Raw genomic sequence first — 26,730 nt, 5'->3', positions numbered from 1 at the left:
CCCCTGAGTAACTTAGCAAGGCAATGTCATCAGCGAGTCGCAGATCACTGAGGTATCCTTCATTAGCTCTTATCTCCGACTGTTTTCAATCCAAGAATCTGAATGCCTCTTGTAAACAGGTGGTGAATTGTACTGGTTAGATCGTGTCTCCCTGCCTTATCGGAATCTTATTGCTGACATTATGGAGGACTATGGTGGCTGTACAGCCGTTATAGATATCTTCCAGTATTTTTACATAAGGCTCACCTGCACCCTGATGCCGTAATGCCTGCATGACACCTGAGGTTTCGACTGAGTCAAATGTTTATCCCGCACCATCTAGCCAACAGAACAAGTTTTATAGTGAGTTATCCCGCGTTGTGAACTATAGTTGTAGCTGTATACTGTAGGTTTCTACAAGGGCAATGGGGCGATTATGATAGAAAAAATTAGCTATGATTTAACTACTGCTAAAATTGGTTAGAGAGCGAAAGCTGTGGTGTATCGGGCAAATAGACGCGGCTTGGTGTCTGTAACGTTGAATGCGTTCTGCACAATGGATAAGCAGCGCGTTCACCCTGTCCCCTGGCAGTTAAATTAATGGATGATCGCGAGAGTTTGGTCCCCCAATGAACGCTGTGGCCTATTGCTGCGGTGCCGCGTGTCTGCCACAACGTTGTCAGCGCTAATGCATGCAGCCCACATCTATCACTCACCACGGCCACGTACGTCAAAGCGCGATTGAGGCGTCCACTGTCCCTGGGAGCCAGTTATGCGCTCTTCCTATCCTACAAAATTATTATAGAACATTTTCAACGTCAACGACAATGAACACAATAAACACCGACGGCCTATAGGTTCAGTGAAACGTTTCTGCCACAGCGTTGTGTGTGTGAGAGAGAGGTAACTGGGCTGGTGTGAAATGATGATGCTGGTAGGAGTGCTTAGAAACTCTAGTTAATGAGGATGGTGTGAGGAAGGGCAGACACGTTGGGCCGTGCGTCATGCACGACTACCCTACAACCACCCAGTGTTGGTAAAGCCAGGTGCAGTAAGTGTAGTGTTGCGGAGAGGGGGTGCTAGGGTGTGGCAAACGCCGCTGACGACGACCTTCACCGCAACGGTAATCCGAATTTGAGCGACAACCTGGGTTCTGCGAAATCGGGGTACTAGTAAATCGGGGCAGGAGTGTGTATCGCGGGGTAGTAGTGTATGGTAGGCGACCGTCAAGCTTGCGAAAGTTCCTCACGCGCGGTCTCTCATCTATTCAAATCCATCTTTTGAGATAGCGAGATAATTGTGGTGTGGTAGCTCGACGTTGGCAGTATAAAAGCAGCCGGATGAAGTGGGCAGCCAACTGGTGCGGAGGTGGAATTTATGGGTGTAGGATTAAGTTGACTGTAGGTGTTTTAGGACACATAAATGCGCCAAACGGCACTGCGTGGTTCAATGGGGCGGTTGCGCAGGTTGTATATGTAGGGAGTAGTGGTGCGGCATGTGCGGAAGATGAAGCCTCCGCCGATGACGGCGATTACACATCATCAGAGAATAACACCCATACAGCTGCAGCTGTAAAAAAAGTGCGCCAAGGTGCATCAAAATAAAACGAGCATGCTAAGAACTTACCTATTATCATGGGGTTGGTTAACTGCACTGGCACGAGCAGCACGCCCGCCGCTCCCATAACTAGAGACACAGCCTCTGCGCCGAGGTAGTCCGCTATCAGGACCTGCCTCATGGTCAGCAAACCTGCCATGGACACTGAGGACACCGCCCGGACGACCACGTGCGCAACCACCATCATCTCTGGAGTGATCGCAAACAGCAGCGCAAGGGAAAAGAGAGCGCCACAGAAGAGGGTGGGCCTCGTCACCCAGCCGAGGTCGGCGATAAGTGGCAGCAAAATACGCCCTAAGATCTCTGGGGCCGCTGCGTACGCGATCGTCATGGTCGCTTGCACGGGTGAGACGCCCTTGTCTCGCGCGTAGTCCACCATCGTTGTAAGGTGCACGGAGTTAACGTAGTCCAGCAACAAGGAGATGAGAACTGCTACTGTAAAAGCAGGCGAAGGAAGCCTTGCCGATTCGAGAAGCTTGAACAACCGGGGCAGCAATCCACGTGGAAGCCAGGGAAGATCGTTTCTTACGGCACAGTGTTGAACACCTTGAGATTCGCTGAAGTCTCTCTCGGCGTCTCGGCAAGGTTTGCGGGTGTCGTGGTGAACTGGTAGCAAACGGCTCGTCACGGAGCTCGCGGTGCGACTGCTCAGTTCTTGTCTTTCAGTGTTACTTCCTTTGCTCTCACTATTCATGGTCTCCACGTCATGTTTTCTGGACACTTTTTTTCTCTGCAACATTGAGACAAGCCAGTTTCTTTTCTGAGTGTCTGGTTCGGACAGCGTTTGACTCGGTCCCTGAACTTTACTACCCGAAAACTCCGAGGATCTACACAAATCCGAACCAGTAACGCCCTGCATGTTTGAAACGCTGCTGCTTCTGCGTGGCGTGAGGTCAGGTATCAGCGCCTGAGCCTCTGCAACTAAGAGATCGCCTACATTAGGCTTCTCTTTGACCACTTCGTTATCCCCTGCAACGATTGCCTGCCTATCCTTCTTTAGGACTGTAGAGTCTTCGCAACCATTAGAGCTTGCTGATTCCGTCTCTCCATCTTTCGTTCCAGTCAGCGCCGCAGCTTTCTTCGGTCTATTGCTGGTTAGCCAGGGCGGCTCCCTCAGCATTATGCAGAAGGCGGTCACGTGTATCGTGATGGCGCCGAACACGAGCGAAGCACCACGAAACCCGTAGGCGTCTCTCAGTGCCGACAGCACGGCAGGAAACACGATCGCACTGGCCGGATTTGAGGACAGCCGAAGACCGGCTGCGATGCCCCGGTACTTGCGGAAGTACTGCATGATCAGTACTATATGTGTCACCAACACGACTCCCGATCCTGTTCCTGCACGCAAATGGAAAAGTAGACAGCATGAAACAGCAGCAAGCATGGACCCTGTCCGACTCTTTGTACAGTGTTGTACAGTGCTATGTATTGTCACACTGTTATTCGCCATATAATAATAATAATAATAATAATAATAATAATAATAATAATAATAATAATAATAATAATAATAATAATAATAATAATAATTGGTTTGGGGGAAAGGAAATGGCACAGTATCTGTCTCATATATCGTTGGACACCTGAACCGCACCGTAAGGGGAGGGATAAAGGAGGGAGTGAAAGAAGAAAGGAAGAAGAGGTGCCGTAGTGGAGGGCTCCGGAATAATTTCGACCACCTGGGCATCTTTAACGTGCACTGACATCGCACAGCACACGAGCGCCTTAGCGTTTTTCCTCCATAAAAACGCAGCCGCCGAGGTCGGGTTCGAACCCGGGAACTCCGGATCAGTATATTCGCCATATCGCCATATCGCTTTTACGCATTTCTAATCAGGTGAACATCTCTTTAGCAATTCGGTCGAGCCCACTTGTAACGACCGCAGCTACAACGAACGCTGCCGTCTTATTACAAACAAGGGCGGTGCTACAGTCAAAATGTACATTAGATCAATGGCAGTTCGCCTGAGATACAGCGAACACCAGTGGGTACAGGTCCGTTATGGTCCTTTGGGGAACAAGGCGCAATAAACTCTTCGCTGTGGTCGGAACACTCAAAATTCCGACCATCGCGAAGGCCAAATAGCGTCTCTCAGACCCCGTGACCCCACCGCACAACCCACTTGGCCATTCAAAAAAAATGTAATAAAAATGGGGGAAGTCAAATTGGAGCTAACCGCGGTCCAAGGGCGCGCCGACCGGCTACAAGAATCAATGAGTGCGTGCGTGGCTGTGCAAAGCGTCGAAAGTGGGAGCAGAAGCGTGGTGGGCGCGAGGCAAGGACAGCGTTGAAATCTAAAACAACGGCACAAGCTAGGGGCTCAACTAATGGCAGCGACTGGAGGATTCTGATGCCGATAACGCGGTATGCCTTCCTGGCCAATCTGGTCACGTGGCGTATTTCGCCTGCGCTGACTGTCCATACTGTTCGCAAGTGCCCTGAGCTAGACATCTCGTGGGCCACAACCGGCCGTTCCAGCCCCCCCCCCCCCCCCCCCCGAGCACTCCTGGCAACCATGCGTGGCGCAGCACCTCACGTGTATTTCCATAACCTGTATTTTTATATATTGTATATTGCCGCCCTACCCATATTCTTTGTTACTACCGCTTCCCCTTTCTTTTCCTCTACCTGTCCTCTACTTGTCCTCTCCCTGTCCTTTTATTCCCGCTAGCCGCAGCTCAGGTGCTTCAGGTTTCGATGGCAGATGCCGCGGCTAGCAACATCTTTTCCTTCCATTGCTCTTTTGTAAATAAATAGCCCCTATCAACATAAGATCCGCGCTAGCTTCGTGACGGCATCTTTACAGTTTTAATCAAGCGCGTAGGTCACGCTCATCAGAGGCAGTGGGTAAAATACAGATCCCAAGGTGAGCTGCATGCGTTCATTCGAGCGCTGCAGGAGTCTTTCGTTAGAACAGCAAGCACTGCGGGGTACAAATGTATGGGAGGTCTCCTTCCCGAAAACAAAGCCTTTGTGTGCGCCCAGGACATGTCCGACGTGTGCGAGCGTTACCGCTAGCCTTTGGTGCCGTGGCAGCGTTTGTAGAAGCAGATGTAAGATTCCGCCAACTCAGAACCGAATCTTGGGTTCATTTCTTTTCTTTGAGGGGGGGGGGGGGGGGAAGGGGGGTTTAAAGCATGCTTCATCGATATTATAATTTAGCGCCGACAGTAAATAGTTAAAATCTCGAAGTTGTTTTCTGATCTTCCTCTAAAATTTTCTTGATTCTACTTTACACTGCGCGAAAATTCGCGGTTGATGTCTTACATGACTGTGATTTCTTTCTTCTTTCACTCACACCTTCCTGCCTTCTATTACGGCGCGGTTCGGGCGTCCACCGAGATATGTCAGACAATTACTGCGACATTTCCTTTCCTCGAAAAACCAATTTTCAATTTTCAACGCTAGTAGTACGAAAAGTGATGACGATGGTGTGCAACGAACTAAGTCCGAAATCACAGTAATGTAAATTTACTTGCTTCATTATTCCGATAGCTATGAGCACCTCACTTGAGACGCCAAGAGGAAAAAGTTGCTAACGCCGCCAACTTCATTTAACTTAGCCAGCAGTTCTGCTTGCACGCGGCACACGGTTGCCATATTTCTTCACTTCACAGTTAGCCGCACAGAGTGAGGACAGCGTGGTCAGGATGTATTGACTGCACTTCGTCTCGGCAAAAGCTGTTAATTTGATCGTGAGGGCTCGCGTAAAATCGAGCTTGCATTATAAAGCATAATATAGAATCTGCCTCACCATACGCGACACCGATGGTCGCAGTCATCCACCCAATACTGGGAGCAAAGGCCGATGCGATGAGGCTACTCCAGAGCATGACGCTTCCTAGGAGACCAATCCAAAACAACGACAGGTACTTGTGCAGCAGGGTGACAAGGAGACCTGCAGATGTCATCCAAGAGAGACACGCACGTGCCAGAGCATAAGTAGTCGGTCACACCAACGGTTTGCATGTGCTAATCTTTTTGCTCACACACTGAGCAGTGCTAAACCTAATCAAAAAAATCTGGCGCATGGTACTGACGTTGAGCATAACGGCGCCCCTTTGTAATGGAAGCATGTCGGAAATCATGAGATTATTCGCGTCTTCATTGGCGTAGTAGTAGCCTAGCGGTTGAATTAGACATGTGCTTTATATCAGCCACCGGGAGATTACATCCAACGCACGAAAACACAATTAATCACACTGTTTTTTCTAAGATCATTCAAAGACAGCAGCGGATATCTCGCGTTAACCACGCCTTTTCAAACGTTATGACCTTTATCCTCTTCAGCTCGTACTATAGTAGCATTTTTCTCCTTGTACACATTACTAAACGCGCTCTGCTGTCTGTGAGAAGAGGGCATACGCAATATAAAAGCGGCGTTAATTTGCCGCAGGCTGCATGGAACATACGATAATTAAGAACTGTTTTGCGCTGTTTGATTGGCGTGCGCATGTTGTGGCTTCATTAAACGCGCTGAAAGTTGCCACTTTTCCCCATATATGGTATGGGACGCGGCGTTTTACATGTATTGCAGTTGTGCTGTGTTGGCCACTTACTTATCAGCTTTTTGCGCTTCGATTTATTGTGAACCACTGTTACAGAGAAAACGCTGAATATGTCATCTGCAAATACGGTGATATGAAAACTAATCTATTCCACTAAATTGCCAAACTTTGTCAGAAGCCATAGGTACTCTAAGCTGTTGGACGAAATGTGCAACTAAACGGCAGAAATTTTTTTTTATTAGTAGCGTTATTTTGCGAAGAGAGTGCCGCTATACCTTCGTACGTCGGAAAAATCTTTATCTGTGCAGTGATCACCTGATACTTAGAAGCAAAGATAAAGCAGTGTTTTCTTTTTTTACGACAGATGTCGCAATATACGACGACAGTGTAGAGCCCGGGCCCCGATATTGTATATCTTTACTGAGCACGGTCTGTGCAATCTGGGCAGGGAACGCTACGCTGCACTGGGCAGGAGCTTGCACGACGTAAAATGAAGCATTGTTCCCGAGCCAAGGAAGCGTCGGTATGTAGAGCAGTATATATAGCATGCGCTGAGATAGACGGTTTCCACTTACATAGTGCAGAAACATTGTAATAAACGCTAGTCTTTGTTTCGCTCTAACATAAATGCGCTGACATTAAGGTGCTTTTTCTTACCTTTCAGAAAAGGTAGAAATAAACGTTGAAATATTCTTTACTTAACATAATCCAATATTCACGAAATGATTAAATACGTGTGCAGCATTCGCTAAAGCAGTAAACTAACCCTTCGGAACCAGACCAGACAATATTGAGAGCACGCAGCTACAGTCGACAATCTAAAGAAGCTTGGAGCAGAAATAGAGTATACTACAACACATCACAATTAACACATCCCGCTCCAGCACTCACGTTACAGCTTAGTACATTAGCTCAAGCTTGTATACGTATCCATAAAGAGTGCCGCATAAGTGTTAGCGGCGAATTAGTAGTGAGCAACATTTTATGAGAACATTTTGAAGCTATGTATGCCATCAATGGCACGCACAATGCAAAGCGTTCAACAGCTACGGTGTGTCATCCTAAGAACGTCATTATTGCAAGGAAAGTGGAAAAAGCGCTTAGACACAGCGCTTGAAGTTTACTTTTATTATTTATTTATTTATTTATTTATTTATTTATTTATTTATTTATTTATTTATTTCCCGAATACTGCAGACGGAATCGATCCAAGCAGGAGAGGGTACATTCATTTGTTAATGAGCACTGCGCCATCGTAGCACTTTTACAGTTATCCCAAAATTACGCTATCATCTACAACGCAGCTTCAAACTTCTCTGCTTGTTTCGAGCACTAAATCGATCGTTCGTATGTAACCTAATGTCATGCGTCATTTTTTGTAACAAAACGTTTAAATTTAGTACGTAACGTTGCTGCAAGTTGCACGCCTATTAAAATTATTCTTAGACTTTGTGCTACCTACACAGCGCATGTCTTATCACACGAACCTCGAATAGCACCGTATCGTACGTGTACAGATTGTATTGAAAAGCACGTGTGGCTCTTTTAGACATTCCTCTGAGCGAACAGCAGAGAGGTGCCACGGTGCTTTTATTTCTTTTTAACGCTAGAGTTGGGAGCTCAACGATAAATTCTAAGGTGGAAAAGAGGGTCTGCAGAATAGGCCTGTCGGCAACTTGAGCCGAGCGCGCTGTCGGCTGTTGACTTTTCATAAAGACAGCATGTCAAGGCATGACGTCATAGGCGAACGTCATTGACTTCTAATCTACTTTGCATCTTTGCTGTCCGAAGTCAGTGCACTGCGGGTACTCTATGGTATTCAGGAGCTTATGTTGCCCTTATCTTAGCGAGTCGTCGCACCGCTGCCAGCGCATGCAGGTGCGGCAAGAGAAGTTTGCATACCGAATCGAAAGTAGGCGAAATCTGCCGTGATACGCGCGTGTACAATCGAGAGCAGCTGGCAGTGCGTACAGGTCACAGCCGGCGCCTTCAACTTGGTGTCTCTATAGAGCACGCTCAAGAATAAGCGAGGGTGCATTGTAAAGGAAAAGAGTAAGAATCAGGAAACTGCGACCATCACGAAAACTTCCGTAGACAATTGGCCTCTTTAGTGTTTTATAACAAGCTGCATTTTCGAGTAAACAATCAATAAAATTTCAGTAAACAACCATGGGTTTCTTTTGTTCTTATTTTCCTTCTAAGCCACTGGCGTAACGTTGGTGTCGATTGAGTGAATGCGCATATGAGTGTGTAGCCAGTTTTATGTGTGATTTATATCTATTTGTGGATCAATTCATTACTACATTTAATATCAATTACAAAAATATTTTAAAGGTCTTATATTAGTTAGCTTGGAGTACATTATTGCGATTAGAAGTACGAAAGCTCATTTCATATGTTCATTACGTTTTTTTTTTTTTCGTGTGGAAAAGTATATACCCGCAATGTAACGTTTTCGAAATTCGATATTAGAAAAAAAGAACACCTCCATCGCCCTCTTTCCAAGCAGGTCCATTCCGCACCAAACGTCCCAGACGTTACACTCGACCATCTTCGATTTGTTAAAAAAAAAACTCTTGGGAGTTTGTCACAACTTGCGCCATTTAAGCCTAAATATATTTGGCGACTAAATAAATTTGGCGAAAAAAATTCAGTCATGAGGTTAGTACAAATTGAACGTTTTGAAAAGGCGTAAAACTAGACACCGCTCAAAAATAGATGAAAAATTCAAATTTTTAGAACACACTACATAAATTTTGTCATGACATTTGCACAGATTCCGGCTCTTGATGCGATTCAGATGACGCATTTTTGTACGGTATAATTACAGTTGAACTTCTTTACCACAAACTTAACGGAGCCCGCCGATTAATTCGTTATAGCCGTAACTACGTTATAGCCCTTGTTGACCGAGCTTCCAAGGGAATCGTCATACATTCGTTATATCCGTCATTTCGTTATAAACCGTCTCGTTATATGAGGTGCGACTGTGTTTTTTGAGATTGAATGAAGCGTAAAAGTTATTCCATTTTCTGATTTTTTTTTAGTATCAACTTGCTCTGGAGAATCAGGAAAAACCAGTTTTGCTTAACTAGGAGTCTGTTACCAATAAAAATCTTACTCAACACAATGGCAAGACGGGCGAGTTAGTGATACCGAAAATACCGCAAAAGACGGTTACAAGTGAATAAAACAACAGGACCAGCGCTATTCCTGTTGTTTTCTTCTCTTGTCCCCGTCTTTTGCGCTATTTTCCCTTAAAAACGCTATGCCTGATAAAAGTGAATACAGGGACGAAAATAAAAACTAAAGTTGCAGAAAAATGCGTTTTAACCATACACACCCCATTATTTCACCCTGAGTCCGTCGGAGTAAACTTACAAACGATGGCAGGTTTAGTAGAACTGTTTGTTGCCTTTCATTTCTACAACTTTAATCGAGATGATTTTTGCTTAAAGGGAGAAAAAAGTCTTTTTGAAGATGAGCTCTCGCGCCGCAAAATTACGTCATCTATTAACGCTTCTCCACCGCAGAGCACGGCACCAGGCATGGCATGACATTTACGGCGAGATAACCATTACAGTTTGCTCTCACTCTTAGTCGTGAATCTTGACGGCTGGAGCTAAAGCAGATATTCCATGACATCGAGAGAGTGGTATGCGATAAGCGAGATCATTTTCGGTTTCGAAGTTCGAACGGAACCGCTTTGGTCGAGTGTACCACGAGGAGGGAACGACCAGGCGGCACGGCAACCGTAACATCAGTTCTTTATGTCCGAATAACATCGCGGAGAGCGTGCGCCTCACAGCGCACGTGACGGAACGAAGTCCTCAGCACTGCTTCGAGTAACGCGAGACGCACTGCCAGTGATCGCGGAGGTGTCTCGCTCTCGAGTGCTCTCGAGTGACCGAACATACCACTGCACCGGCGCTGCGCGTCGCCTTTTTCTACCTCCTCCTTGCGTCATGTGCACGTCTGTCGTGGCTCTGACAACAATGACTAATGTGGCATGAAAACCCTGAACAACAATTTCACTGGTGTACGTACGCTAGAAAATCATTTCCCACGAATATCTGTGCGACTACACATCGTTGTGATACCTGCCTGCAGTGGAAACCTCACCTAGGAATTATAACTGTACGTTTCGTCTGGCCACAGTGTCGACGGTGCTGTGCTCTGCGGTGAAGAGGCGCGAAGAGGGAACCCAACTTACGGCGCAAGAGGTCAACTTCAAAAAGATTTTTCTTCTTCTAAATAAAAATTATCTTTATTAGAACATTAGAAATGAAGGGCAAAATCTGTTCTACTAACTTCGCCATTGTTTTTTATTTTTACTTCGACCATCTAATGAGGAAATAACCGGGTATTTGTGGTTGAAAACGCACTTTTCTGCAACTTCAGTATTCTATTCTACTTTTACGTATTTAGTTTCATCAGCTGTAACATTTTTATGGGTAATATACATCTAAGGAACAAAGATGATTGTTTCCGAATTTCATCGAGCAAGTTGATATTTTTTTTTATGTAAGTATACCCATAATTTTTACATTTTATACAATTTCTCAAAAATGTTTATACCGTACAAAAACGTGATCTGAATTATATTGTAAGCCGGAATAAGTGAGAAACTAGTTTATTGTTGTCTAAATTTTATTATTTTCTATCAGTTATTGAGCAGTGCCTGGCCTCGCGCCTTTTCGAAGCGTTCAAAATGAGTTCACCTCAAGAAAAAATATTTTTCAGCAAAAATATTTTATCCTTAAATTACGCCCGTTTCGATAAGTTTCGATGCAGTTCTTTGAACAAATCGTAGATGGTCGAGCGCAACGTCTGGTTTATCTGGCGTGGAATGATCCAGCAGCTTGAAATGCTGGCAAGTTCTGCGTGTATGAGTTGCACAGCACATCAACAATTCTCAACCAAGGAGTTCTTGTTTCGAAGAAAGGAAATTCCTTCGCCAAGGTCCCATTCCTTAACCTTATGGCGGCGGGTGTAGCACATGCATGCCGCGCTCTCTGACAACTATCTCTTTCCTGACAACGAGAAGCATAGATGTGCATAACCCTTGTTCGTTAGAACGTGCACTTATGATGTCAGCACTACAAAAGAACAGCTTTTCCGCCTCCAAGTAGCTCGAAAACTGAATGAACTTTTCAGACACCACTCGCCATATGTATTCAGAAAAAGTCTGTGTGCGCCTAAACAGCTTATGCAAAACGGATGCAGTCTAAATAATTTTTCTGCGCAAGACACCGACTGTTAGTTTTCCACAGGCAAGTAAAAAATTGTCAACAAGGCATCAAAATGGCTGGAAATTCCAATACTAAAATTATCCGGATTCATCAAATTAGCACAAGATATGTTGTTTTCTTAGCTTTTTTTTTCGAAGACTAAAACGACGCTAAAAGCCCGCAACAAAATGACCTCATTAAAGCCTACAAAACCAGTTTGCATGACTATGCCAAAGGGTGCGCCGCCAGCCTCACTGCTTGTGAAATATTATTTCCTGCGTTCGTCGGCTGTCTTGTCAGAAAGACCGAAAATGTCATGTGAAAAGCGCCGAACTCGCTTCAAACAAGCAGCGGCTGGGCGTGGCACATTCGCAGAAAAATCTCCTAGTTCTCTATGTGCAGTCATGAACAAAAGATAACTGGATGCGGATTTGAGGGAAACACATTTTTTTTTCTACGTAGCCTCGCTAGCCACTCCACTGGTAATCATTCCAGCATATGAAGCACTAATGTCCCCTCTTGTTTCAAAACTTTTCTTTCGACCTGTTTTGTGCGACCACACAGAACTAATATTTTTTTCCTAACAGGAGCCTTCCACAACCTTCACATTCTACATAAGATGTATCCGGAGCAGTATAGGGATACATGTCCGTGGTTGCGGGGCAACCCCCACGCTGTATCATATCACATGGGAATGCATACACAATGTAGCTTTCCGAAGTAACAAAGAGCCAAATGCAGAGCAGTGGGAGGACCGGCTAACCAGCAGCCAGTTTAAGGTCCAAAGAGACCTAGTGAGCCACGCATGCCGGATGGCCAGGGACAGTGGTGCCTTGGACTAGGGGCGCCAACCGCGCTCAGCCTGGAAGACATCGGCAATCTTCGGGCAAGCAGCAAGACTCCTTTATTAGAGCAATAAATTTTATTCACTCACTGACTCCTGTGAACGCGCATTCCGTAAATTTTTGTTCATGACTGTATAACGCACAATCTTGTGCTTTGCGTCCCAAAGGGTTAAACGCTGACTGCGTTCGTAATTCGACAGACTCAGCAGCCGAGCGCTGTGAGCCAGCTCACCGGCACATCGGAACGTCGAGTTGAGGACCGACCCCGGCCACGAGGCACCCTGGCGGTCCACCCGGAACTCCTCCATGTAGGCCACGTAGAACCAGCCCATGTTGCGGTTGGTGGCGACGGCGAAGAAGCCCGCCAAGGAAGCCACGACGGCCACGTCCCAGCGGCCGTCGACACGGTTCCGAATCATGTCGAGCCTCGGTGTCCGGCTACGAGCGCTAAAGAGAGACCCCACCCGGAGTAGACATCGGCGTCCATTAATACCGTGCAGTTCTGGCTTCAGTGGATTGCCGCAACCAATCTCTCGTACACGACAGCAGATTGTAACAAATACGATTCTATTGCAAACCTCAGGTCATGCGCAAAGGCGAATGGAATTAATGTCCAGCATTATAAAAATGTACAGCCTTTGTCAAAAATATACGGGCCAAAGGTTTTCTGCTAAGCCGTGGGCCTCTCCAGCACCCATGGAAGTTCAAAGCTTAGTTGAGTTGAGGGCGAGGATTCTTATCCCTTCGAGAGATTAGTAGCGCTGACGGCTCGAAGGGAGCTGTGCTTCACCGCTCTTAAACAAATTAAGGGGGCTATTTATTTCCGACAAAGGACGTAGTTGCAAAGTTTACGTACCCAAACATAAAATCAGTGGCTGTTTACAGCAGCGTTTAGAGTAAGCTTGGAGAGAGCTGGCCCAAGAAATCATCTGTTTTCTTGGGCCAGCCCTCTACAAGCAGCGTCACTGTGGAACATGTTTACCCTGGCGCGTGAGACAACAACGATTAAGGTTGGCGAGAAATTCTCAGCCTTATAAAAGCAAACTTAATAAAAAAAGAAAGTCCTCCGTCTAACGCAGGAGTGCCCGGTGCCAATACGCCTGTATAGTTCTCGGCTCTAGAACAAGCGTCAACTAGTCAGGTATCGAATAAACCAAGCTGCTCCCCCCTATACAGCGGATGATTCTGCCAGATTCTGAAATGCTAGCAGCTGACGCCGGTCGTCTCTCCACAACATCTGAATTTTTACGTGAAAAAAATTATAAGACGAGAGCAAGTAATTAGACGCTCGGCATTATTCAGTGCCACTCACTTTACGACTTCAAAACCTCTTGGCACTAATAGTAGCATGCTTCATAACCTTTTGTATATATGTATACGCAACCAAAATTTTCAGAAATTATCCGTTTCAAAGACCTCAAAATTAGAATGCAGATATTTAAAAAAGAAAATGACCAGTTTTACTGGTGCCTTGTCTGTAGTACAGATTTATTTCCAATCACGGATAGCTTAGAAAGCATAAAATAAACTGCGAATTCAGTCTCTGACTTGTTCAGGACATTTACGCCTTGCACGCTGTTTCACTGAGGCCACGACGGTCACTCGTCATTCTCAGTCGACGGTTTATGTCGCATTTAACGCAGCGCGTGGCTCGTATCGAAGGCTTCACAAGAGATAAAGCAAAAAGCCGCATCCAAATTGGCACCGCACATACCACGCGCTTTTACCACTCCTTAGCAGTCACAGCGTTGATATACGAACGCAAAAATAGCTCTCGCCACGCAGCATATACTTCGCTCGTCGCTCCTTTAACAAAGAACGCTAACGCAGCTTGATGGCGTCTGGATGTTACAATGCGTATAGAAAAAAAAAAGAAAGAGGGATGACATCACCTGATCGCTGCCGCTCGAGGAAGTCGACATAGAGAAAAAGAGCCGACGAGGGTCTCCGAGCCAGCGTAGCAGTACTGATAGGAGCGCAAGCGACTCAGCAGCGTCGCGTACTGTGTCTTCCTCGCTCGAGGAGAAGCGGAACGAAAGAAAGAGCGCCGCTATGCGGTCGCTCGAGTGGCGCGATCGTTGCATCATGCGATTCGCGAAGGCATCGTTCGCGTAACGAAAGTCACAAAAACCCATTACGTGGCCAGCGCACTTTGCCATAGCACACTCCTATTAGGGCGTGTCGACGCTGGTGACTTAACGCTCACGACGCCGACACGTTTTCTCCGATGCGCTGGGCTTTAGCTTCGACTTCTGGGAGAGCCAGGTTTAAGCCTGTGGCGTTGCTTCCCGCTGCTGCCAAAAACAGGGGCACGGGAACGCTCAGCAAGCCTAAAGCGTATCGCGTTTCCTCTTCAGGGACTTTTTGGAGTGGCTCGCGATAAAAGGTGACCTTGTATCGAACGTAGATGTCTCGCAAACGTACAGGAGGAAGGTAACGCCTCCACGCGTGCTGAGAGCACGTGTCGCGAAAGGCCCACGCCTCCGCTTAGACAACTGCGTTCAGTAAGGGTCGAGACAATAGAAACCGCTGCAGAAAAACAGATTATAGAAGCAGATGTGATCCTTCTACGCGGAACACGAGCAAGGTGCAAACCGAGAGAAGCATACCCAACTATTCTGGACGAAAGTATTTTTGAACGCGAAACAGTTTATGAAAGCAACATTTTCTTTTAATGTAAGATTTTAGTACAATACTCATTACATCCGAAGACCACCCGATTGCAGTCTTGCACATTTTTGCTATGGTCAAAAGCGTTCCCCATTGGTTTTCTATGCAGTCTTAAATCCTCGATGCGATCGATGGAAACACGTTAAGAGGAAGATTTTGTTACACATCAGAATATTGGACCATTGCCTTCAATATTTCCACAATAGCATCAAATATGAAAAATTTCGAATATTAAAAAAACTAAGTTTTTTTTTATATTCGGAATTTTTCTCAGAGAATGTTGGACATGATATTATAAAAGCTTCCTTTTAATACTGACTTTGCACCTATAGACGTCTTTATCGCCGTGATCGTCGCAGTTTCTCTTTTCAGGCAAAACTTATGAGTGAGGGTGCTTCCTACTATCTCATGCCTCTCTCCTCGCTGCCATAACGCTTTTTTTTTTCATTCTCGCAATGGACACATATTCGAAATCGTACTCGAGATCGTCTGTCACCGTGTAGATATTGTCGACGTGCAGTCGGCCACGAATGGTGTGGAACCAACTGTACCTAAAAAAAAAATATTTTGCGCAGTCACATACAAGCCAGTCGCCTGAAATGCCTTCCAGTATGAATATACTTGCTCGTACGCTACACCACTTGGTATTAATGCTAGATGGCTGAGTCGCGAAGGAGCGGCATATAGTAAACTTGTTCCACAGCGAATGCATCACTTGAACTTTTTGCTGCACACTGTACTAAACTGCGTAAATGCAAACCTTATTAAAGTGAAAAATCTTTCGCCGCTGTGCGCTGACCGAATTGGTGACGATGAGTCTGAAAGTATCGACAAAAAAAAGCAAGCAAAATAAATTCATTCCGTCTACACGCAGCTGCCACCTAGCATCGCGCGCATAACGAATATTTTCTGTTTCAAAATGATTCCTAAGACGCCTATGTCCAACCATTAGCGACAAGAAATACTGCTTCATTAAGTTTTCTGCTCAATAGGGGAACAAGTTAAGAAAAGACCAACGTGAACGCCTTTCTACATTTAGCACAGAGCCCACCATAAAAAGTGAGGGAAAATTCAGCCTTTTCGCAGTCCTACGTACAACGGACTCGTATTTTGTCCACTGCAGGACTCTGAGGTAGACCCGTGGAGCCCTGATTTTTTTTCTATTTCTAATTCCCAGTATGTTTAGTCTGAGACGCCAACTGCCAAGATATAGCAAGGAACACATCGAACCGACCAGAATGAACGGGGGCATGGCATGGCGTATGAGAAAGAGTCTGATGGCATAGGAAAACAGAAAGACAGCAAGCTACCCTTCTGCCTCGTTCCCTCCCAAACAAAATGGACATCCATCATGGAAGCGCTTAAGATTGTCGGTGAAAATGCTAAGCATTCAGGACACCGCTTTATTTGGATAACCAATGCGCCGCAAGCGCAGCTACAGGCAGCTTTGGCCGTTTTGCTCAAGGGTTTCGCCATCTGTGAACCTAAAATGGGGAGTGTCGCAGGTTGATTGGGCTAATACGGGCTATGAATTCAACATTGTAGTACTGACTCTGGTTTCGGGGACGTCAATGCAGCCCGCCTTGTGGTGTGCAAATTCTTGCTGCACAGAGCAGAATGCTCTCTTTCCGGACATGATGACCGGGTTCCGGCGGGCACGTTCTTTGATTGACAGCGTAATCGACCTCATATCGACAGTGGAACATGAAAAACGTAGTCGCCGACTCGTCGCTGCTGTCTTCTTGGACATCAAAGGGGCGTACGATAATGTACTTCATGACGCCGTCCTTGATGCCCTTGACGACATAGGCGTCGGCGGCCGGATGTACTCGTGGATTGTGAGTTACCTCAACGGCCGGTCCGTTTACATGTCGACGCCTGATGGAGAGACTACCCGTCATCAGGTTTGCCGTGCAGTTCCTCAGGGAGGAGTTCTCAGCCCAACTCTATTTAACGTGGCATTGATTGGACTGGTGAGTGAACTTCCCACTCACATTCACATCAGTGCCTGTGCTGATGATATCTGCATCTGGGCTTCAGGTTCGACACGTCCACAAATGCGCGCGATATTACAACGTGCCGTGTCAGCTACTTCAAAGTACCTACGACGTCAGGGTTTGCACTTAGCAGCTGAAAAATGTGCTGTGGTCGCATTCACGCGGAAGTCTGTCTGCCGCTACCCGCTGACACTTCAAGGGGTTGCAATACCATACGTCTCCCACCACAGATTTTTGGGCATTATCATTGACCGCAATCTGTCATGGTCGAGGCATATAAATATGCTAAAGAAAAGACTCACTCTTTTTTGCCATGTCCTTCGCTTCGTAGCAGGCATTAAATGCGGCCCAACGGAGCGCTCCTTGCTAACACTTTACTATGCTCTCTTTATAGGCTACATTCGTTGCAGCCTTCCTGTACTCTCTACCATGGGCAGTTCCTACTTGCGGACATTAGAGAGTGTCCAAGCACAGGCGCTCAAGATATGCCTCGGATTACCACGTTGTGCCTCGAATAAGGCACGATTGAGGAATCTCGTGCGTGCCCAATATCGATCTACCTTTCACACGAACCACTTCGTGTATATTTACGCGCGCTTACACGGCACCGCTGCCTTCCGCTGACGAAGATGTTTGATGATCGACCGGACAGCAGTTTTACACGTGCACTGCGCCTCCATCGATCCGAAATGCCATCAGACTATGCCCTGCCGCATCATCCCTTGCAGCCACCATGGGCGATGGCCCGGCCTTCAGTATGCCTGCATGTCCCTGGCATAATCCAAAAATCTGCGATGCCGGTTAGCGCACTGAAGCAACTGGTTCTTGGCTACATCTGTTCAGAATACCAAAACTGTGTGCAAGTCTACATGGATGGATCTGCGTCACCAAAGGCATCAACAGCAGCTTTCGCAATCCCCGCTCAGCAGACGACCTGCAGATTCATTTTAGGACACAAGTCTACTTCAACCGCTGCAGAGCTTGCGGGCCTTCGGGAAGCGATTCGCCACATCCGCGGAGAACCGCCTCAGAAGTGGTGCATTTTCACTTACTGTAAACCTGCGCTACAAATTTTGGGATGCTCCCTACGCCACACCACCTACCAAGCACTGGCTCTTGATATCATTTGCCTCCTGTCATTTGCTCAGGAAAAAGGACACTGTATAGTGTTCCAGTGGATCCCTGGACACTGCGGACTCGATGGAAATGAGACCGCCGACGCTGAAGCAAGGAGCGCCTTCAGCAGTGGCCTGCGTACAGCTGTGCCGTTTCTAGACCGGACACCACTTGTCTCCTGTCGGAACCAATGAGGAGTGCGACGTCTATAGGTACTGGGCCCTGCCAGATGCTCGACACATCCGCCTTAAACGGCTAGATCCGGCGATGACCTTTTCTGTTCCTCGCAGAATACCACGCCCTATTGAATGCATAATCTATATATTGCGTTTAAACGTCGCCTTCACGCGCAAATACTTGCACTTAATAGGACAAGCGGACTCCCCGGATTGTACCACATGTGGCGTGCTAGAGACTATAAAACATGTTTTAGTGGCGTGTCCAGCATATGCACGTGAAAGGCTCATGCTCGCATCTGCTTTGAAGTCTATGGACACAGAGTCCCTCTCGGAGGATTTGATCCTCGGCGCTTGGCCATATTGTTTGAAAACAGTACAGGCAACGCGAGCGCTCTGACGCTTTTTAAGCAACACGGACCTTGCCTCGCGTTTGTGATGTTAGAACGTGAGCCTTGTTGTTTTGTGTATTATTTCATCTGCCTCCTCCCATCATCATCATCGCCCATCGTGACCCTCTTTTTTTTCTCCTCTTCCCGTTCCCCAGTGCAGAGTAGCAGGCCAGATATTTATTGTTCAGGCCAATCTCTCTGCCTTTCCCGTCAATGAACCCTCTCTCTCTAGCAGCGCAAGGCAAAGAATTCTTCCGTTTTTCTTTTTGCGAGATCAATAGCAAAACTGAGTCGCATCTTTGTCATGCAGACTCTGAACACCATGTAGTGTCTTTTTCGCTAAGCTTTCCCTTTTACAGAAAACTGAGTAACTGACTCTTTAAGCTGCCTTCAAAACGAGTGAACGAAACGCCCCACTCTAATCTCCCCTTGACATGGAAGAAAACAAATACCAGCCTTTTAGACGGTGCCAACTAAAAGCACGTCTATCGCATCACGCCAGAACGGAAGATAAGTCGTGTATTTCTCCATTTCAAGTGCTATCAGGGCATTCTAGAGACTCCTTGTGTAATCTCTACGCGGGCATTACCCCGGCGGTTACTGGAAACTCTGATAAATGCAGCGTCATGAACGGCTCCGGAAGGCGATTTGAAGGAAGTGTTGCAGCGTTACGGTGATGGCTAAAAAAGTTGGCTACGTTTCTCGAGAGTGAGCGTACAGTTACATAGGATGTGCTACAGCTTGCCAGGAATTGAGCTGAAACAATCAACAATCAACTAGGGCGAGGGAAAGAGTAAATGAACTGAAAATACTCCTTCCTTCGTCTAGCGATCCATATGACAAATACAGTGATCACGTATATTTTCTTGGTGGCTCATAGGCAATTTGGCATTCGTATGTTTTCAATACGGCGCCCAAAGGGCATATGGAAGCTATGGGCTCTATACATGCAAGAACATAAGGATGTGATATGATCTCATGCTCGTCAAGCGAAATTCATGCAGTGAGCTCCCTGAAATCATGCGGAAACTAACCGAAAGCATTGCATATGTAACTTTGTATATTTTTCATATTGTATGGGCTTTGTGATACAGTAACTCCGCCTATGTGGCTCATGCTGAAAGTTTCAGTTGGTTTAGAAGCATTCTGTGAGATCTATTACGAGTCTATTGTTTTGTATTTGATAGCTACATGTCCCCTATCTCAAATTTCCGATCATGGCTCCATGTTCGAAAGCAGGAACTGCTATCTTTCCGAGGTGTTCTAAATTAATAACGTCTGTGCAAAGCCTTCAGCAGCGTCACCTCTTGCGGAGTCTTTAGAATGGGCATCAAGGAACACAGGGGAAGTAACGTGATTCGCCTTGCTGCCGAGCATGCACTGCGCATGACAGTGTGGCAATATCTTTCACAATCTGTCACATGCTGAGTGCTTGTAGTGCTCATTTTGCAACACAAACCTAAACCCTGGTCGATCACAGGATCACTTTGTTGTTGATGTATATAGCTCGGCAAGAAAAAAAATGAATGTGAAAGAAAGTCGCAAGGCTCCCAGACAAAATTACCGTGGCTAGGTTCTTAACTCGGACGCAATCTCTTCGCTTGGAGAGCTCTATAACCGAGGCTGTTCCGGACAACGATAGCCTCCGGGAAAGTGCTGGTGTTTATTTTCATATGCTAAGAATTTGATGCGACCATTACGCCTGCAGTTCACTCTTCTTTTCTAGGAAGAGGTCCGCATATCTCTGTCACCCACGTCATAAGTGGCCTAGCGGAGACATGTCTGACTATCGTGTCGAGTGTTTAAGTCATATTTACTCATACATTAGGACGTAACCCGCCGACATTTTTACAGATATCGCTTATGCATGTCGGCGCTCTTCTAAACGACGGCCACGTAGTATGCGGTGATTATCCTTTTTCTGGTACCAAGCGATGAAGCAATACAGAGTAAACAGTTGTCACAAGTTTCGATGCCGCAGGGTTTTCTTTGCAGTCGTGTTGCGAAGCATTCATCACAACCGTTTAGTTGCAAACTTCTGTAAGGTGAGGAGAACCCTTGTTATAGCTTTTAAATGCCCTTTTGTCTCTAATAGTACCGTATGTTTTCCGCTATGCGGCTCGAAAGCGGACTGTGTGGTCCTAAGACTTTTGACCAAGACCGTACCTGCCACGGTCTAGTAGCCCAGACAGTTTCAAATTTGGCGCCGTACACATCCTAACACGCCACCAACGGACGTTGCGTTTGCACTTCCTGCGCACGTTACTTTTTGCTCACTCTGTTTCGGTTTTGTACGAAAAAAAAACGACAGATTTTGCCATACTACTTGGCGTTACAGAATTGCGTTTTATTCGTTTTAAAACTCGACATGGCACCGCCGTCTCACTCATTACGAACTCGCCAGTGGGTCTAACCACCAAACTATTCTAATTTAAAGACCTACTTAAAAACTTTAGTTACTTATCTTGCTAATGGTACGCTTTGTAAAATTACTGACGCCCGGTGTAGATGACAGTTTGTTGGCAGTTGTTAATAGTTTATGCAGGAACGCCCGGTATACTGAGGGGAAGAATGCGGTACGCTCATCGCGCCAAAAATAAAGGGTAGTCGATTCGCGTTGTGAGGCCGAATGCGAATTAGGTGCTCTAGCATTTCGGTTTCCACTTCAGTTCCAGTGTTCACGGATGGCACTTGTTCGGATAGCGATAATGGGTTAATTAATGTCCACATATGCAGAATTGGCCATTCTTTACAGTCATAGATCCCTGGGAGTCTTCCTACCACTCCTGGTGCAGTGGTGCAGCGGTCAAGCGATGCGCCACTGCCCTTCTTTGACAGGTGCTGCAATCGGTGGAACTTGGGTTGCTTGGGTTGGGTTGCAACTCAGGTTGCTCTTCCCGTGCAGCCTCTCACGATTAATTTAGCTCCTGCCCGACACCGTGGGCAGGCTGCTCACCTGCCACCGAGAGGTGGGCAGGTGAGCAGCCTGTCACAAAACCAACTTTAGCCAGACAGACGGACGGACGGACGGACGAACAGACGGACAGACGGACAGACAGACAGAAGGACAGACAGACAGACAGACAGAAAGACAGACAGACAGACAGACAGACAGACAGACAGACAGACAGACAGACAGACAGACAGACAGACAGACAGACAGACAGACAGACAGACAGACAGACAGACAGACAGACAGACAGACAGACAGACAGACAGACAGAGACAGACAGACAGACAGACAGACAGACAGACAGACAGACAGACAGACAGACAGACAGACAGACAGACAGACAGACAGACAGACAGACAGACAGACAGACAGACAGACGGACGGACGGACGGACGGACGGACGGACGGACGGACGGACGGACGGACGGACGGACGGACAGACAGACAGACAGACAGACAGACAGACAGACAGACAGACAGACAGACAGACAGACAGACAGACAGACAGACAGACAGACAGACAGACAGACAGACAGACAGACAGACAGACAGACAGACAGACAGACAGACAGACAGACAGACAGACAGACAGACAGACAGACAGACAGACAGACGTCTAAATGCGAGGAATGTCTACTATAAGTGCTAGCGCACTAAAGACGCAAGCAAAACCTCAAGGAAAAAATCAAACCCAGAAAATCCGGGCAAACGCTTTTAGTTTGCGCTGCCTCCACCCCTTGCTGCATAGCGCTGAACATCAAAAATTAGCGCGCAATTTTGAATGTTTGGTATTATTCACTGATTGTCTGTACCATGTATATACCATGAATCAACTGACCCAGATTTCAACTCTACTACATTTACGCTTTTCCTGTTCACCGTAGTCTTTCTGCATACGACTGTGCCAGTATTCCTCTTATGATCTTTCGCTGTTTTTTTTTCTGCCTCAAGTGTATTACCATGCCTGTACATTCGTGTTTCTCCATGCCGAGCATTTGAGCATTTGTGTTTTTCTTGTTATACTTCTTTTTGTCTTTTTTCTTGATGTCAGACTCCCGCTACCGTCAATGCTGCTCTGTAAAGAGGAAGTTAGGACCTCTCAAGCTGTTCGTATAGTTTTTTTTTTCCTTATTACCTTTCCCCGCAACACCTTTTTGAGGAAATAAACCTTCAAACTTCCCAATGAAATGGAAATCACATTGAAGCACTTACGAAAGCAATAACAAAACTTCATAGAGCAATACTCAAAAAGTGTGAAAATGGGGGCACAGAAATAGTTTTAACTTCTCTTTGCAGAAAAAGAACCATGCATATAATACTCATGAAATCCTTCCGGTGAACAAATTTCTTTTTCTTTTTTTATACAGGGGATATTCGCATGACGCCACGAGCGTCGTTTTGTTTTTCAGAGCGTAGCTTTAGCGATGAGGGCTGGACCAGGAGACAATAGACTGACGATTAAACACGCGAGGCGGCCTTGCACCATGCTCCACAGACAACAAAATGGAGGCCAATTTGACGTTGGAAAATACTCCCTATATCAATGTCACGTTCACCTCACGAATGAAATCGACGTCAGTAATTCAGTAGGATTTGCAAAGAACCATATCCCGTTTCCCCTTACTCTTTTTCTAAATGACGAGGCACCCATTATAAACGAACCGCTAAGTTGCTTCAATATTATGGCATACACTAAGCACTTTAACGGTAATTTCTGCTATAGTTGTGCACAATCAGTTTCTTTTTTCAAACATTACTGGTTTTATTTGCGACTGATACACTTCTGGCTTTGAAAGACGCGCGTTCGATCCCGGCCGCGGCGGTCGAATTTCGATGGAGGCGAAATTCTAGAGGCCCATGTGCTGTGCGATGTCAGAGCACGTTAAAGAACCCCAGGTGGTCGAAATTTCCGGCGCCCTTCACTACGGCGTCTCTCATAGCCTGAGTTTCTTTGGGACGCTAAACCCCCATAAACCATAAACCATAAACTTCTGGCTTTGAGCCTTGACACTTAATAGCAATCATTAAATACATTACATCATCCACTTGTATACGGCGCGTTACAGATTCAAACACCGATGTGGCGCTGAGTCTCTACTCATACTGCTACTGCTGCTACTGCTAACACTGCTACTACTACTTTACCACCGCTACTGCTAACTGCACGGTAATGTAGATTTCGTTTCCATCTCTAGCGCATTCTTTCAGTGCATTGGTAATTAAATCACTCGCTGGTATATATGCTGAACAACTGCAGCATCCGCTATTTCTTTCTTGAAAACTATGAGCTCAGCCGCCGAAGTGAGAGACCGTAGTAATTATTACGGCCCCGTTGGCAACGGTGCAGCCCTTCGCAACCCTTCCACATATATGTGGACGCGCTGTAATATGAACGTGCAGCGGCGAAACACATTGCTCCAAGTATTGTTAAAAAAAAGAAAGCTATAAAAATATGCAGCTCCACCGCGCCAAAAGGATTACAAGTCGAAGAGAACGGGGGGGGGGGGGGGGGGCGGGGGGGGAGTCCGGAAATTAATGTTACCAGGTAGCTCAATTCCTCTGTATTTAAAGGATTTTGAGCTCAGCAGCATGATATCTAATCAATCACGACAACATCAAGCCCATCGGCGGTGCATCCAACAACTTGTCATGCAATGAAGAATCCTTTCGCAATATGAAGCCACAAAAAGCTTTCGGCGGCACAACATACCTTCAGCGCGCAATGCCGGGCAGCTGGTCAAAACTTGAGCACCGGCTGTCTGTCACGATCTTGCTTCCCAAACGGCGATTCCCACAGGCCGCGCAAAGTCCTCTTGGCTCGACTGAACTTCATCCAGGGCTTGTCAGAGCGGCTGTTTTTTCGTCGTATGCCGATGCGCCACTCTGCATTTGCCTCGGCTTTGCGTGGTACAAAAAGAAGAGGCCCTAACTTTTTTTAAGCGAGATTTATTGCCTCGGGGCATCAATGAAGCGCCACGAAGAAAGGCTGAAGCATGGCTGTCTCGAAAATGACGGATGGTGAAACAAATGGGCCGACTTTCATCACGCCAACAACAGCGACAGCAGGCGCTTCTTGACGCGCTCTCTATTGGCCCTAGCGACAACCAGGCTGCGGCCGTGACTTCTTGTCCTTCCCCGAAACCGTCTATATATAGATGGAACCAAAGACACAAAAAGCAGGACGGCGAGATTTTTTTTTATTCATATAGTTTTATTCGCCCACTCCTGACTAAATATAAACTACCGCATGCCTCCTGCGAGCTGCTGTTGCGTGTGTTACAGCGCCACGCTGTGGAGGAGGAGGAAAAACTCCACTAGAGGCGCTTTCTGTGCTGAGGCCCGTTGCTCATCTTCCGTGTTAGAGTGAGGCCAGGCTCTCTGGGATGAAGGTGCACGTTAAAGAAAAGTGGGGGACGTAATGACAGCGTTAGAAGAGTACAGATTGCGTTTGGTATCTGCCCCAATCCCTGGACATTTGGCGCAGTGTGCTGTATGTACCACGTCATCCGATGTTGTCGGGCATTAGTGGGGTGTGGAGAGTGTTATGTCTGAAATATGTGTGGACGATGCGTGCTCGTCTCGAGTTGAGTGACGGGGGCGGTTGAGGGAACATTGTGCGGTTATTGCAGATGTTCTTGTAGTGTTTGGCTATTTGTTATTTGTAGGTTGCGACGCCTTGTGCTTTCGTTGTATTTGGCCAGGACATCGATGGCGCCAGGATGGTAATTTCGAGTGCGAATTGATCGACCAACTAATTGTTCTCAATCCCCGCATGATTAGGCATCCAATTCGTAATCATATATAGTAATCGTGTATTTTGGAGCTGCATCCAGTGTCGTGAACGGATTTCAGTATCGGATCGTGCGTGTTGCGTGTATGTCTACGTGAGAGAGAGTGTGTGTGTGTGTGTGTGTGTGTGTGTGTGTGTGTGTGTGTGTGTGTGTGTGTGTGTGTGTGTGTGTGTGTGTGTGTGTGTGTGTGTGTGTGTGTGTGTGTGTGTGTGTGTGTGTGTGTGTGTGTGTGTGTGTGTGTGTGTGTGTGTGTGTGTGTGTGTGTGTGTGTGTGTGTGTGTGTGTGTGTGTGTGTGTGTGTGTGTGTGTGTGTGTGTGTGTGTGTGTGTGTGCGTGCGTGCGTGCGTGCGTGCGTGCGCGTGCGTGCGTGCGTGTGCGTGTGCGTGTGTGTGTGTGTGTGAGAGAGAGAGAAAGAGAGAGCGGGAGGGCGATTATAATGTTCTGTTTGCGGTAATGGCATTTCATTGCTGCGTCGTGCATTCGGAGTTCCAGTGGTCGGCGTTGCATATTCCTAAAGGCTTATTGTATGGCATATATTATCGCGTTCGTTTCCAACTCAGTTGTTGGGAGGAAAAGTGAGAAAGGGCTGCGCCTTGTGAGTGATCTGTGTTGTCTGTCCGGGTGCATGCATTGCATAAGTGTATGGCCCCATCTTACAGCGTTTTAAATATCGCTTTACATGTTCTCCCTCTGCGATGATACCTTGCTTGTGCTTCACGTCACATTTTTTTTTTTTTAGTATAGTCGGAAATGTGACGATGCGCGGTACCTGAATACCCTGACAAATTGATGTCATCTGAAAGGAGTGACCACAGCTTTGTTGTAATTATACTCGTAGCTCAATTTTCAGCCGATGCTCCTGATGACGGTACGCCGCTGTCGTTTTATGTAACGGTTTATTGCAAGAAAAGAATGTGTCGATTAAAAGGGGAGCAAGAGCTAGAGCCATTCATTCGAAGATGTTCTTCGTTATAGGGCCGCTTGTTCTGCCGTTTCACTTGCACGTCCAATCGGAGGACCCATCTGTGGAGCTTGACCTTAGGCCTATATGCCCGGTTGGGTCCCGGCGCCCGGCGAGCAGCCCCCGGCCATAAACATTTCGCTCAGCTGTTTTACTCAAAGGAACTACAAGAGCTGAATGTGAAAGAAACTGAATATTCAACACCATTCTGGTTTCAGGATGGCGCATCCCAGCTCAGAATGAGACAAGCCCGCTAGCCGCCTGTCTCTTTCCTTTTGTTTTAGTTCTGCGAGAGTGTGAGCAAGGCTCGCGTGTATAGCAGTCGTTGGGTTGAGGTGCATACAGGTAGACCCAGGAAGGCTTTGTGGTCAGTGCTGCGTGCAGATATGAGTTTGTGCGCTTATGTTAGCGTTAGGGGCAAGGTGGCGTACAAGGGCCTTCTATACACCAGCCTTCCCGTTATTCTGCAAGGACTAAGTTGATCTCAATTGAT

At 46.7% G+C, this 26,730-nt stretch overlaps 1 protein-coding gene across 2 annotated transcripts in view; it reads right to left on the bottom strand.

Annotated features, from left to right (window-relative positions):
* The window catches only part of LOC144124858 (uncharacterized), a 28,153-nt gene extending 3,557 nt beyond the window's left edge, over positions 1-24,596 (bottom strand). Inside the window, exons 1-4 of one of the 2 annotated variants that reach the window (XM_077657772.1) lie at positions 24,196-24,596; positions 12,414-12,628; positions 5,352-5,495; positions 1,606-2,934 (exon numbers count right to left, since the gene is read on the bottom strand). In XM_077657772.1, the coding sequence (XP_077513898.1) occupies positions 1,606-2,934; positions 5,352-5,495; positions 12,414-12,600 (1,660 nt within the window). In that variant the 5' untranslated portion in view covers positions 12,601-12,628; positions 24,196-24,596. Of the gene's footprint in view, positions 1-1,605; positions 2,935-5,351; positions 5,496-12,413; positions 12,629-14,073; positions 14,226-24,195 lie in introns of those variants that run through there. The other variant, XM_077657773.1, reaches the window with a different exon arrangement.
* Between the last annotated feature and the right edge of the window lie 2,134 nt (positions 24,597-26,730).

This window comes from Amblyomma americanum, chromosome 3 (assembly GCF_052857255.1).
Source record: "Amblyomma americanum isolate KBUSLIRL-KWMA chromosome 3, ASM5285725v1, whole genome shotgun sequence".
NCBI lineage: Eukaryota > Metazoa > Arthropoda > Arachnida > Ixodida > Ixodidae > Amblyomma > Amblyomma americanum.
Note: the sequence above shows the minus strand (reverse complement) of the source record. Positions and strands in the feature narration are given on the sequence as shown.